Source organism: Orbicella franksi, chromosome 1 (assembly GCF_964199315.1).
Source record: "Orbicella franksi chromosome 1, jaOrbFran1.1, whole genome shotgun sequence".
NCBI classification, from domain to species: domain Eukaryota; kingdom Metazoa; phylum Cnidaria; class Anthozoa; order Scleractinia; family Merulinidae; genus Orbicella; species Orbicella franksi.
In genome coordinates this window covers 14,847,243-14,862,005 of record NC_138145.1, presented here as the reverse complement: position 1 = coordinate 14,862,005, position 14,763 = coordinate 14,847,243, and the positions used below count along the sequence as shown (strand labels likewise).

The window sequence follows — 14,763 nt, the reverse complement described above, 5'->3', positions numbered from 1 at the left end:
GGTTCAACCCCTCTTAAGAAAAATCCTGGATTCACCCCTGTAGCACCAATTTTTCTACACATCTACAAGTACTATTACGATACTGACAGTGGATAATTCATTCCTGCTACAGTGCAACAAGATTTTCACATCTGTAGTGTTTTCTTTTTGTACAAACATAAAATCAACTCTGAAGAGTGGCATTAATTCATGGAAATTATATTGGCAAACAAATATGGAGGGACAAGAAGCAAGCACACTACAGTACAAAAAAGTTAACAAAGAGAATTACCACTCTTCAGGTTTGGTGAGACTGAGGAGTTCCACAAGACTCTTTGTTTTTATAGTTTACAATTTTAAAGTTTCTTGAGTTTGAGTTGTAAGTTTGAGTTAGAATATCGAGTTGCAGGTTTAAGGTAGCATTGTTTGGCCCTTAAAAAAAACAAAAAAACAGCGGTATTATTATATCCTGGTGGAGAATCTTGACTTTCAACATAAGAATGTAAAAACATATAATTTCTAAATTATATATCATTTTAAGTATACAAAGATGTATAGTGTTGCTACCATCTTTTAGTGCAATGTAACCCTTTTGGCTGACCAGACTGCCATACAGTAAACTCAAACAGCCAATCCCTTCTTTATAGGGTCAAAATAAGAATTCTGACGTTCATGTAACAAAATGTTTTGGTGTATCGAGACAATAACCATTGCTTATCTGATGGCTTTTGTACACACTGCACCTTAGTTGTAACAACTATGAAACTCACTACAAAATTAAAACAGTTAAGACTAACAATAATATTGAAATGCAATACAAATGTTCCAGGGCATAGGGAGGGTGTGGGGGGGGGGGGGGGGGAGGGGGAGGTAATGCAAAAAAAAAAACTGCCCATGGGTATATGGACCCCAAAACTTACACCATAGATATATATCTGCCTGTGCCTGTTATGTGGCTGAAAGTGTTTCAGTTTTAGGGGTTATATTTGATAACAAATTTATTACCCACCGCAGTTATACGGCCTACATGTATGTTATGTTTGCCAACACTAAGTAATCTGGTTTAAAATGTTCACTGGGTGATGGCGTGCATTAACAGAGAACCACTATCATACCAGAGGATCATTCTTAGTTAATCATAACATGAGGGGTCGATTTCAACCTTCTTGTACATGTAGTTGATTAATTAGAAAAGGTATCTGATACATTTCTGTCTATCACAGAGTGCTCATAGTACGTCTTATACTCTTTGATCATTATTCCTTCTTTCAGGAGGTATGTGACTTGAAATAATTGTTGTGTGAGCCTCTTCTCTGTCGTTTTCTAAAATTATACAAACAAGAACAAAATTAAATTTCATTACTTTGATTGTTAACATTACATCCTCTGGTTGCTTACTATAACTTTTTCTGAAGGCAATGAAATACTGAAATCAAGAACAACAGGAAGAACTGGCTTACTTCATTTCTGTTCTTGACTGTGTGTATTCAAACCACATCACTGATGGGATCAAAGTTGAATCACGGATCATTAGATATTCACAGAGGGGCCTGTTGGAGAAAATCCAATTGCATTAGGTACAAACTAAATCTTAGATACAAATTGTTGGCGCACCATCAGTCTTCCATGCGTTCATGTTACAGGAATTCAAATTATTTAGTACAATGTTCCTCCAGCCAGACTTTCCCAATCATTTTGACCTTTTAAAAGAGCTGTAAGACATGAGGTTGCAAATTCTATTTCTAAAGTAATAGTAGTAGTAGACTGCCATAGGACCAAAACGTGATCATTTGAAAGATATTTAAAAAGTTAACTGTATTGAAAAATGTCTAGGGCTTGTTCAAGCTTCAGTAAGTCTAGGCCTAGTAGATGATCAAGTAATCAGCTCTTAGAAACAATGATAAACATTGCTGGTTGGAGCAGGTCAATTACATTACTGGGAAACTGAAATCTCACTGATTTACTATGCTGAATCTCCACTCAATCAACCCTATCTTATATTTGGTTCTTACTTGAAAACACAGACTGCTTCTAGGGCATGTAGTCTATGGGCACATTTGTACTGCTGCTCATTAATATGAATATTTTCTATGGTCCCCAAGTTGTCTGAAAAAACGGGTTTGACTGTAATAAATTTGACAAATTACCAGGTTGTTATTGTTGGAAAGAGAGGTGTTAGAACAGTCTGCGTGAACATAAACCAAGCAGCACCCAATCCACATCCCAATAAGAAGCCATAGCCCACTTGATGTGGTGTGTGGTATCTAAGGTAAATCCTGTAGAAACAAATGAATCAAAAGTCAAACTCATTGCATGAGCCATACCCAGAGGAAACCGTACCATGACTACATGTATGTTTGGATATCAGCTTCAGCCTTTTGTTTTGACAGCAGATAGCACAGGCCTTGTTCTCACACAATAATTCTAGCTATCATAGGTAACCTCATCAAGTGGTTGTAAAGTGAAGTTTCTTTGGAAATTTTTTAAGGCCTAGAATGCTTCAAGGCAAGTAAATCATAGTTGAAGCTTGTCAGAAGGGCAAGCCGCAAAATTGGTTTTCTTTACACCCTGACATGTACTGTGTTTACTACACTAACCTACTAAATCCAACAGCAACAGCAACTAACACAACGCCAACTGCTACTACATGACGCCATAAATTTTCTATTAAATCATCCCACATGGTAGTTGACTGAGAAAAATGGAGGAGTCTGAAAGATGAATGATTTAGGACACAAGTGATTGTTGATTAAAAAAAAAAATACCTAGACTGAATAATATTGTAGAAATTCAGTTGACTATCTTTACTGACAATAACCACCCTGGAGTAGAATTACAGTGCAACTGGCTGTTTATTAACTAAGGTGGCATTTTGTAAATAGTCAGTCAACAAATCATGGTCATTGTAGAGTGTTACAGTGTAGCTGTCAGCAGATATTTCACAGTATGTATGGTACTGAAGAAGATGGTCTCTCAAAAGTACATTGTTGTGAACCTGTACATTGCATCATTGTGACTGACACAAATGGTATACAAGTAATTTTACTGTATTCCAGTAATACTCTGAACTGGTTACAGGTAGTACGTATGGTAATCACATAAAGGACTGAGTAGAGGCCAAATTAGTCTGCAGTTGATTACAATCAAATGTGAGTGCAATTTGTTACTTAACCACTAATATGATTACAGAAAGAATTTGACAATGTACACCAAATCGTGTTACCAACTAAACACTCCTAATAATAATTATTAATTATTACAACAAAATTTGAAAAAAGTTGGCAGCTGACTTAACTATTTTCAAGATTGAAAAGACAAAGGTACTGATTATTCAACCTCAACAGTACTGTCCTGATCCAGTATTCAAAATAAACTTGGGTATGTAACACATGGTAAGAAAGTGTACAGAACTGTTAACAATAGAATCATGTTAAGTTTTCCCAGTTGATATTTTGATGTCAAATGCATGGCTAAAGAAGTGAACTGCTCACCTCACATATATAAACAACACAGAATAGACGGCAAAGAATGCCATAAACTGAGAATGATCTGAAGGCATTCCATGGCTTGAATTTGGGAACAAATGATCTCCACAGAGTCTAGGATGTGCCAAGGTGTGTTTCACCATCATATTAACAAGTTCATTTATTAAAATTCCACCAAAGAATGTCATCTGCAATACAAAAAAAAAAAAAGTGCCTGTGAAAACCATTTTGCCCTTCTGCTGAAAACATTAATGAAACCCCTAAAGACATATACATGTAATTACATGTATACACAGTGATCGGAAACACAATCTAAAGAAAGTTGAACTTGGTTCATAAATGTACCTTATATTGCACATATATAGTATCCATGAAAGATTCAAGATCTTTGAATAAATTTTGACATTTTAGATGCATATGTTGATATGCATATTAGCCACTTTTCCAAATGAACTTCAAGGGCTCTAAAAGTAATAAGTAGAGATGGGCACATAGAAGTGTTACAGTCTTAAATAGTAATAATTTAGTGCCAGAATAAACTCAGTTATATAGTACTGCTATTAGTTTTGAAGTGAGGCCTTTCCTACAGACCATTGGGAGATGTAAAGAAAATTCTGACAGTGAAAACGGCATAGACATGTAGCCACCTTTCTAGTGAACTTCTAATGCTATGATGAAATCTGGTGTTTTAAAGAAGTAAAACATTGCCACTTTTCTATTGATCCTCAAGAGTTATGAATTAGTTGCACAGTGTAGATTTCAAGCCACTTCACCACTATGTACATAAGCTTATGTAGCCAGGCCTCCAGTAGCCAGGCTACATAATCTGCAATTGTTTAATTGCTCCCAATTTTGCTAACCTTCAAAAAATTCATTATCTACACCAAACTGCGCTCAAAATCATGTGATCTGCTCCACTAAAAAACTACCTTACCGTGTGTATTTCTCGCCGGAAGACTATTAACGTTATAAAACCAACCACGATAAAAATAGGAAGCAAACTAAGCCATGCTAAGATCTTTCCAACAATGTCTCCTGTAAACATGCAAGGGAAAGGAAACAGAATTAACTTGGCGCATTTAAAGTATACAAGGATACAGTATAAATAAAGAGATCCGATAAAATTTACAACTTACAAGTCTTTGTTGGATCTTTCTGAGAATGTTCAAGATTGTAAACTTCGTCATGTTGAAGATTGCTTTAGCCTAAAAACGACCTACAACGACGACAAAAGCTACTCGTAATTACCTTCAGGATATTCAACGTGAGTTAGAGATATTGTTTTCCATTTGACATTGTCTCCAGCCATATCAAACAGGTAAGAATCTTTTCCACTTTGGCATGGCCGTATAAACGTGTCATCCGCCATATTGAATTTCCCATAATCCTTAGCAGCCAGGATTCCATGATGCTTTGAGAAACGAGTTGCATCTCAAAATGGCGTCCGGATCCATGGAAATATGGAAATTCGCACCGTTTAATAAAAACTGTTCAGCTAGGACCGATCCAGCGGATTAAAAAAATAGCAGAGCATAAAACCTTCAAGGTCTTTAATCATATTTTTCATTCCATTTCGTGGTGTGAAGCTAAGCAAAGGTTGATTTTTTACATGCCGGTAAGGGTTACATGCAGCGCTAGCGGTGACTCAGATCAAAATGAAGCGCGAGAAATAGGTTAAATTTAATGGATTCTACGGGTACTTGCGACGGAGTTTACTCAGTTGGTATCCCGAGGAAATCAAGTGCATCTACTGCAAGGAGCTGTTCAGCGACTGAGAGGTGCAGACAAGAACTGGAAGATTATGATGTGGAGTTTGATGTGAGGCCACCTAGTGGAACGAATCATCAGGTACATAACTTAAACTTTAGACAGTATTTTTTTGTGTGTGAATATCAATCTTTCGTGGTCAATTTAATGTGTTAACTTATGGTTGAGCATGAGCTATTGCTACCTTCATAACAAAATTACGATTATCATATCAGGTGGCCAGAGGTCATCACTGTTAAAGAAGGGACAATGATGATTCCACACACATATGTAGTTCAAGTAGAGGCGGGAGTCTTCCCCTGCTAACTAAGCCTATGTTGATTTATATTAAAATTAAAGTTGTCTAAATCTTCCTCAGCAGCTTACAAATATAATTTTCCTTTTTTTAGCAACCAGGAAAGCACTTAAGCATAGACACCAGATTTTCAGAGCTTAGCCTTGGTAAGAATGACAGTTGTATTAATATAGTTTTTTTTTTTATATCAGCATATGTTGGGCCTGATTGTATTAAAAATGTACCCATAACAAGGAGAGAAATTTTCTGTTGTATGTTTAGGGGGCTTGTAATCCAAAGTGGCCTTTTAAAGATATTGTTATTATTATCTCTAAGGGGTTATGTTTTGCCAGTCTGAGTATTTTTGTGGCATTAGCTGTGGTTTACGAGATACTTCATTCTTTCTTCATTCTTTAATATCTTTGACATATTTTGGACAATGAGCTTTGAAAAGTCAACTTATTTTGTCAGATGTACATGTCTGCAAAATTTATGTACAGTTATGTAAGTGTCACTATATATCAGGGCTTCTGATAGGTTGTGGAAAAACAAGTCAAATTTCGCGGGGTTTTCAGAGACATTAATTTGCGGAAAAAACGGTTGATTTTGCGGGAAATTCGTGGAAATTTTTGGGGCAAATTTTGCTGAAAAATGAGTGGTGAAAAACAGCTGATTGTGTGGGAATTGTCTGGGCAAATTTCGCTGGAAAGCGATTGGTTTTGCACTGATTTGACAAATGTTTTTAAGCAAAAAAGACTGCAATTTTGCCAGCTGTTTTGGAAAATGATGAGCATTAGCCTATGCAATAACAACAGTAGCAGAAACACCGACTACTTATAAGTATTGCCTTTGTAAAAACCGGCGATTTTGCAGGAACATTTGAGCATTTTATTAGCAACTCGTTTGGACTATCGTACGTGTTTTTATTTTTTTGACCATGAGGTTCTTTTTAACAGAGATTATCATTTTGCTCTTTTAACAATGCTCTCAAGAAATGTGGCAATGGCGAAGCCTTTTACATCCTGGCCACAGTGAGTGCCCAGTCTTTTGCAACATTAATCTAAGAACGTCTGGTGGTTTTTGGATGTTTTTACTTATTTCATGATAAATTTGCAAGTTAACTGGAAGTAAACAGCCCCAACAGCCAAGATAAGTTTCAAATATGTTGTATGTATTTGGTGCGATTTCTAGTAAATTTCACAGTATTTTGCTTGTTGTTGTGAATTTCGCAGGATTTTGCTGATTTACTTGAAATTTGTGGCTCCATGACTGCGCAAAATATCAGGAGCCCTGATATATTAATTATGTGGGCAGTATTTTTTTTGGCCATTTACAAACATGATTCATTGTCAGATTACCCCCCTCCTTGCTGATGCATGTCTTCAATTAAATTATCCCAGTTAATTGAATATACTCTAATGTCATTCCTGTAGAAAATTCATCTTTGATTGCTGAAAGTGAGAGAGACCCAAACACTTTGTATAGTAGTGCTGCAGGTGGATCCATTTCTAGGAACAAAACTAGACCTAGGAGAGTTCAGATCCCTAAAGACAATTTTTACATCACCTCTCCCTTTAAACAAGGGCCAGAAAAAGATGTGAAGGGGTCAGCATTGGTAAGGCTTTTAAGGATGAAAAGATTTTCATGTTTTATGCAGTTGAAAGACTTAACCGTGTGTTGCATGTAGTTATCAAGACTCTATTTCATTAAACATATATTTATTTCATTAAACATATATTTCTATCTTCAAAGAAAATTTTTCTTTGTTACTATTATCTGACCCAGTGTTAAGCATAAACAGATCAGAAGTTTATCTTACAGGGGTGGTGAATGGTCCTTTAAAAGAGTCCAAATACTATGGGTCTTGCAAAATTTTCGCCAAATTTCACATGTCTAGCAGTCTAATTTTTAGCAGTTTTGTGCCTCTCATAGTCTTGATCTTTTTGCAAGGCTAAGAAAATCTTGAAGTACTGATCTGGTTTATTTCTTTTTTAAAGGATGTCTGAAAGTCTTAAAACTAGAACGTCTCGAGTTCACATTTAAAACACTTTGAAGTTTCAGTCTCACAATGGTTGAAGTCAAAATGTCTCGGGCTCACAAAGTAAAATGCTAGTTTCACCTTCTCGCAAAGTCTCATGTTTTCCACTCACGGCCCCTTCTTACATGTTCTGTGGTCATTTACTTGTATTGTTTGTGAGAAATTTTTGTGTATGCAATTTTGCACACCAAGCCATCTCAAGTGAACAATGCATTGGCCTAAAGGTTACTTGACACACCCAGTTAAATTATGCCAGTTATACACACAGGCAACTACTTATCCAGGCTAGCTGGTTGAAAATTGAAAGGTTGTAATTCTGGCATTTTTTCCCCATTTTCCTATTTTGTTTTTACTAACCAAGTTGCTTTGCATCGGTTTCAATATCTTATACTTTAAAGGTTGTTGATCCAAGCTTTGAGTTGAAGCAGCGGACCATTGCTGGGGTTACAAAGGTAAAACAGCATCTGGACAAGACAAAAAGAACAAGAAACTTTAATCTCCCACCTTCACGGTTACAATCAGGCAACCTGAAGCCACTTGGGCGGCCTATGACTGCCTCTGGGCCACTCATGAGGAATTGTCAAGGGATTGTAGCTGGTAGGTCTGTGTGGGGCATTTTTGTCCAATTTCAAAGGCCTTGTAAAAGGGTATTGTGCATAATTATATCGTTTTGATTTTAATTATGTGGTTTTCAAGGGATTGTCAACAACAATCACGACAGGCAATTACTTTGGTTTTGGTTTAACTATGGTTTGAGTTTAGCTGCATGTGTAATCTAATTGGTTTGGTTTTGGTTTTACGACACTCAATTGAAAACTGCTCTGGGAAAGCTAATAAAGACAGTTAAAATCGATCTCAAGAGGGCCTCCAACTGTAAGACATAATGAACCTACATGTATTTAAACTTGACTTTTGAATGCAAGAATTCGATTCCAAGAAGGAACAGATTTAACTTTTACAAAATGTTGTTTTGCTTTACAAAAATGAAATCGTCAGTTTTGAATCAACGTGCGCTTTGTTCAGTGTCACGTGTGGCTTCTTATACATCAGTATAATTGAAGGAAACAAACATTTAATTAAGGGGGCATCAACATATTTACTTGTTCCCCGGTCCACTAGACGTTTAGGTCAGACCTCCCTCCCCCCTCCTTAACATCTACTACTCCAATAGTGAAGATATCAGCGTGATATCTTGCTTGGAAAATGTTCACGCACAGACTTATTCGTATTGGAGACAATCGTAAACCTATAGAATTACGAAACACAAATCTGTAAAATTAACAGTTCCGTTGTCTATGCTTTTACAGGTGCGAGAAGATACCACGGTTTTGCTAGAAGGCAGACAGATAATTCACTCGGGAGTGCCAAACCTTCCAGAGTGTTCTCAGCGTCGGATATTGCAAATTTCGGTGCAGCAAGGCCAGATAGTCCTAACCAGCTGCTGCGACCAGAAAGCTCCATCCATAACACTTCGTGTGCATCTTCTGTTGACGAGGCCAACAACGAAGGGGATGGTAGTTTTTCAGAAGAAGGAAGCGAATACAGTATTGATGAAGCGAATCAGGCTGAATCTACACTTGATTATAACAAGGACAGGGAGCACTCTGAGGAAAATCTCCGGTGCCCATCTACAGGAAACGGAGATCATTCAAAGCCCGATAGCAGCTGTAAACCTTATTTTGATCATAGTGTAAAGAGGCACTCAGACGATGACAGTGATAGAGAAGAGGGTCATTGGGCACAGCAGACTCAGCACTCTGTTGGTTGTCACAGAGGCGGTGGAACTCGCGCTTCTAAAACTCATGGCGGGATGAAGACTAATACTGGTACTACTCATGGGAAACAAAGGCGTCTAAGAAGTAGCGGCGAAGAAGACTGTGATAGGGACGTCATTAAGACAGACCTTCTGAACGTGTCATTGCTGAAGTCTCGTCAGAAAAGCAGAGACAAACTTCGTTTGGGATTCACACACGGCTCAGATGTACAGGAGGTTGTTGAGCCTCCTAGCAGCCCTTTATGTGTGAATTCTGATAAAATAATCGATGTTCACATCAGGGTGAAGTCTAGCGCAACACTGGACACGGAAGGTTTTCTTTTAACGCCATGCAATGATCAGACAGTGGAGCCACTGAGAGGATTTCATGGTGACTTTAGTAAAGATGATGTTGACGACTACCTGGATGGTGATGTTTTAGATTCTAACAGAATACCATCGGCAGATATTTTTAAAGTGCTTGACACTCTGAATCTTAGTACCTCAGCTATGAAGCCCCCGACTCCTAGAGCTGAGAGGTCAAGGGTAAAAAGGGTACAGTCAGCTGGGTATACAAGACAAACAGCTATTGCCACCAAGGACAAGAAGGCCTTTGAAAAAGGCGCAAAGTGTTCAGGACCACCCTCGGGCAAACAAGCGGGAAGGAGAAAGGGGAAAAATAAAGATTTTCGTGATCCTGCAAATTTAAACACCACAGTGACTACACCTGCAGTAATTGAAAAAACGGAAGACTTGACAAAGCATGTCAGGGAGTCGCTACCCGGTTATTTTACTGAGCAGTACAAAAAGATATTGGATGAGCAGAACGGAAATGGAAACAACGTGAACGAGGCAACAATTGATGGTGCTCCGTCCAGCAGCCTGCCTTTGGCGACAAGAGAAATGACTCCGGCTGACGTTGGCAGGGATTTCGATCGTGGAAAGGAACTTCATCAAAACGACCAAGCTGTTGTGACAGGAGACTGTAAAGAAAATAGCAGGTATTCGCAAATGCGTAATGGAAGGTCTGACTCAGAGAACGCTACATCTCTGAATGATGGGCAGGATGATCATTCAGAGGACAAAAAGGCGTCTCGGAGCTCGCTAACAGGGGTGTTTGTGACAATGGACGATAAAAACGACCTGAGAAGTTTTCACGATGTTGAAGACAGCAGTTCTGGCGTGGAAACAATGTCTTGTCTTACGGATTCTTCAACGTTTGATAACTTAGGGGGTCCAATAAATCAGAGAAATTGTGATAGTGCATGGAGCTTTGGTCGTGAAGAATTCTTTCCAGATGCACAACACTATGACTGGGGTGATAAAGTCGATGATGATGACGATGGCGGTGATGTTGGCAGCCTTGATGATGCCGAAAATGACTTCTCAAATTTGGAGGTTGTAGCTAAACCAATGCCTCTCTCGGAGTCAAGGTTTGTATGCACACTATCGCGTCCGCTATTTCCAAAGTAGGGTAATATCCGTGGGGTGAAACACAGCGTTTAGGTGAGAATCCAATGCAAAAACATGAGCTTGTTCTGATGTAAGGTTAACCTGACGCCGCTAAATCATTCAAAGTCTGAAAAGTTAAGACGCTTGCAGCAGATTTTATGTAGCAAATTTTAGGGGTTTAGATGGACCATCTGTAGCTGCGAACGAATTTTCCACACATTTGATTTATATGCAAATTTTCCTGGGGACTTCGGTATGATCTACAGGCAGCTGTGGTAGACAGAAAACTGCGTGGTTTGCGAGAATGCCCTGTACAGATGAACCCCTCAGGCCCTTAGTTATCTTTTGTCAGATATCCTAAGTTCGCGAGCGTTAGGGCTATATTCGAATACGGACGTGAACAGTGAAGTAACCCTAAGAATACTTTGTTGCTGTTTTGTAGATATCTTTTAAAGAAGAAAGCCACTACACCATTCCCACCTCTGTGCTTCAATATCAATGCAAAAGCTCCTGAGGGACAGTTGTATTACTTCGCTTATGGACCTGAAATGAACCCTAACAGGTACTGGTTTACTTTTGGGTAACTTCATGGTTTGTAAGTTTTACCTGTTCATGCACCTTTTCATAGTTTTTTAGTTGCTATCGTTCACCCTGACACGAATTATCAGAGGAGCCGACGAGCTACGGGACGGCTGGACAGACCAGCCATCCAGCCGGGAAATGAACGAACGAACAAGCAAACACTGTATTCAAATTTTCGTTTGCCCAATTGCAACAAATCAGCATAACCTTTATTCATGTTTTCTGGCCTTTAGGATGGCTATTTATTTGCGACGAGAGCCAAAAACGCGATTGTGGGGAATTTTGTTTGGATTTCAACTTACATTCAATAAGAGGGGTGAGTTTTGTTGGTTACTTAAGAGAAATGAGTTCTCAGTTGAGTGCCTGTATATAGTTTTTATAAACAAATTTGCTGTTGTTTTTGTTTAAGTTGAGGTTCAGGCTGTTAACTATCCTGTTACATTTTGCATTATTGAAATACAGGCACATCTGATGAGGCTGGCGGCTTTCCTAACGTAGAGTTCAATCCAGAACACTCAGTTGAAGGGTGTGTGTACGCGATTACGGATACTGAACTATGTATGCTGGATAACTGCATGGGTTATCCAAAGGTTAGTGGCAAAAGGACGCGTCTTTACAATTCAACTCACGCGAGGGTGGGATCGGACATCAGCATATGTAAAGGTGACTGTGGGATTCACTATCTCACTTCACCCGCCTAAGCCATAAATGAAAAGGAACGGGTTAGACCAAAACACCAGAGACTACCGTCACCTACTCTTTTCGTCCAATGATGCGGTCTCTTACCTCACTCCTAATTTAGTAAGAGGATTATTTAGGAGACATGGCCAATGACTTAACTGAACCGTATTTCGCCGTATAGTGTGATCGTCTGGATGAGGGTAGTTCTGAAGAGAACTGTGGCTGGTGACTGACTTGTCGACAACCCGAGTGAAAGTTATCTTTAGAATCAAGTGTTTGAAACTGATTGCGCAGTTAAGCCTTGATGGTATTGGCTGTAAGACTCGTATAAAGTTTGTCAACAGTCATTGGTCGGTTTTAGTAAGTTTCGATTCGTCTGTTATTAGTTAAAGTAGGTCATTCTGTCCACTAAATGACGTGACCACTGATCTGAACTTCGACGGGCGTTCTAACGAACAGTAAGCTTTGTCCTAACAGTTACTTGACATAGTACCTGGTATAGTTGTTGTGCTCTTTGTATGGCTCACAGGTTTGCGTTAATGATTTCCTTGTAGCATTACGTTCGAGTGGTGTTTCCTGTATGGATGCTCAACTGTGCCAGTCCATCTGAACACGGTGTAGCACAGTACTGTGTACCAGCGGTTTTGTATGTCGCCCAAGACGAGTGGACTACCCATGGTAATTTACTGAATCAACGGAGTTTCTCTTTTGTATACGAGATGGTTACAACCATGCACAAGAGCCATTTTCGATAAATACACGGAGAAGGACTCCAAGAGTTTCCAATTCATATTTGCAATGTATTTCTCCGATCAAAAAATAACTCAAGCCTTTTGATCAGCCATGGTAGTACTCAGGCTCCTCGCTTAGAAAGATATGGAGGGAGCTTGGGTACGAGTGCTAGTTCCCTAGTTAGCTGCTTGCTGTTTAGTCACAGATAAAGTTTGATCAGCAACCTGTATCGCAGGTTCCAACGAGTGTGTGTGTTAGACGGTGACGAAGAGACGTCACAGAAGATCACCTAGACCCAGATATTACTTGAAAGAGCTGCGCCACGGACGGTGCACCTTGTGTTTGGAATCATGTCTTGGCCGTTCTCGATGTTAAGCATTTTTGTGCCTTTTTGGTTTACTTTTAACCGTTTAATGAAGTCTTGTTCTTACCAGATTAAACTATTAATTTAAGAGCTCCGTCATTTTAAACTCGTTTTTCGTGTCCTAAAATTGACTAAATATACCATGGCTTCGCCCTAAAGCCGCGAAAGCCTAATCAGTCCTCATTCCATCGAGTAGTAGATCATTTTCGTAAAGCTACGGTTGCAAATTAACTTGTGTTAATTATGTGCCATTTGCAGATTCGTCTCAGAAGCTGGATTGTAGCTACAGTGTGAGCCAATGTCTGAAAGCCTCTGACATATTAACACCTAACTACATACAGTTCCTGACGAGCCAGGCCAGAAGCTAAAACTCAGTGACTAGAAGCTGTCTCAAAACCCTTGACGTCTCACGAGACTTAACAACGTTTGTTTCGTTACCAATCAAACTAAAACACCTAATACACATATCAGTCTTGAACGGTAAAGCCCTGAATACCCTAATATTGCCTTGGAGGGAGTGATTTTATTCTTTATGGGGTGTGTGTTTTCAATCCATTGATAGAATCATTTGTTTTTGGAAGTGTCCCCTTTTGGGAAACAGTTCAGGGTAAGAAATCTTAGAAAACGGCAATGGCTGGTATTCAGCACCAACTACCTTGCTTCATTCAAGAGACGAAATTGAACACATGGGATATACCTTTTCGATCAATGAATGCTATGAAAACTCTTCCTTTCCATTCTTTGCATACCAGCTTGAATGGTACTAGTAGTTAAAGTATATATTGAAGGGATTCCGATGTGTAATTAAGGATAGGCAGCGACATTTATACTGTGCATATGGGCAGTTTGTGGCCTGTGGCGCGATTTTCAACCAGTGTGGCTTTGGTTTACATAGTGTGCGGTGTGCCGGGTTTGCAAGTGGTGTGTCACTATGTCTGCCTTCGTTTCGCCTATCTCTCTCTCCATGAGAAACAATGTAAAACGTTTATTGAGATAGTCAGAATGAAATGATCAAAATGATTATGGCTGCGATCTCCATTGAGTAAGTTATTGCGTTCGACGAAGTGGAACGCAAACCTAATTGTGACCTGTGGCTTTTCAGAGTTGGTTGGCCTGTGCACGGTTATAGGCCGAAAACCCCACATTCCTGTAAGGACACCAAAGTGGCCACCCCGCTTGATTTTTGCAGGGGCATGTCACGGCCAGTAAACTGGTACCGTTTAATGCTAAGACATGTGATAAGACATGAGGCGAACATGTGAGTATGTGAGCAAGCCATGCGAGCTCGTCTTTCCGCTGGATCTTTCTTTGACTTCTGTTCATTCAGTCGCCGTACGCTTCGCTATTATGTGCTCTCAGCGTTAGATTTTGGCGAATTTAAACGTTTCGACGGTAGCATTTATCAAAATGTGAGGAATTGTCCTTGTTTATTAACACGACTTGGCTTCGGGATGATAACCGTGGGAACAGCTACATTTTGATTGCATTTGTTGATTAGTTCCAGTCGCGACAGATTGCTCAGTCTTTATCCGGTCGCAATTTTATTGTTTAGAATCGGTGGAAAAGTACTCTGAAGGCAAGATCCATAAGACTACTTTATTCATCAGGGGAAATACTCGAATTATTCGCACGAAGTTTGTTTAGGATAATTGACCA

At 39.2% G+C, this 14,763-nt stretch overlaps 2 protein-coding genes across 2 annotated transcripts; one reads left to right on the top strand and one right to left on the bottom strand.

The window, feature by feature from the left end:
* Positions 1-844: 844 nt before the first annotated feature.
* LOC145478173 (dolichyldiphosphatase 1-like) lies at positions 845-4,854 on the bottom strand. The gene is made up of 7 exons (XM_081456115.1): positions 4,713-4,854; positions 4,399-4,499; positions 3,471-3,652; positions 2,577-2,690; positions 2,127-2,255; positions 1,440-1,529; positions 845-1,302 (listed from the first exon to the last, which is right to left on the bottom strand). The coding sequence occupies exons 1-7, from the start codon at positions 4,831-4,833 to the stop codon at positions 1,248-1,250; spliced, it is 792 nt and encodes a 263-aa protein (XP_081312241.1). The 5' UTR covers positions 4,834-4,854; the 3' UTR covers positions 845-1,247.
* A 47-nt stretch (positions 4,855-4,901) lies between these two features.
* On the top strand, positions 4,902-14,762 carry LOC145477414 (uncharacterized). The gene is made up of 10 exons (XM_081455532.1): positions 4,902-5,312; positions 5,621-5,672; positions 6,939-7,120; positions 7,942-8,140; positions 8,851-10,729; positions 11,191-11,310; positions 11,564-11,646; positions 11,793-11,920; positions 12,566-12,689; positions 13,366-14,762. The coding sequence occupies exons 1-10, from the start codon at positions 5,148-5,150 to the stop codon at positions 13,473-13,475; spliced, it is 3,042 nt and encodes a 1,013-aa protein (XP_081311658.1). The 5' UTR covers positions 4,902-5,147; the 3' UTR covers positions 13,476-14,762.
* Position 14,763: the final 1 nt, after the last annotated feature.

Bases quoted from the DNA above. Each gene is read 5' to 3' on its own strand.
- LOC145478173 (XM_081456115.1), bottom strand. From the start codon at position 4,833: ATGGCGGATGACACGTTTATACGGCCATGCCAAAGTGGAAAAGATTCT. The intron at 4,500-4,712 runs GTAATTACGAGT...GCATGTTTACAG, and splicing joins TCACGTTGAATATCCTGAAG to GAGACATTGTTGGAAAGATC. The intron at 2,256-2,576 runs GTTAGTGTAGTA...TTGTTTCTACAG, and splicing joins GTTGCTGTTGGATTTAGTAG to GATTTACCTTAGATACCACA.
- LOC145477414 (XM_081455532.1), top strand. From the start codon at position 5,148: ATGGATTCTACGGGTACTTGCGACGGAGTTTACTCAGTTGGTATCCCG. The intron at 10,730-11,190 runs GTTTGTATGCAC...GCTGTTTTGTAG, and splicing joins ATGCCTCTCTCGGAGTCAAG to ATATCTTTTAAAGAAGAAAG. The intron at 11,647-11,792 runs GTGAGTTTTGTT...ATTGAAATACAG, and splicing joins ACTTACATTCAATAAGAGGG to GCACATCTGATGAGGCTGGC.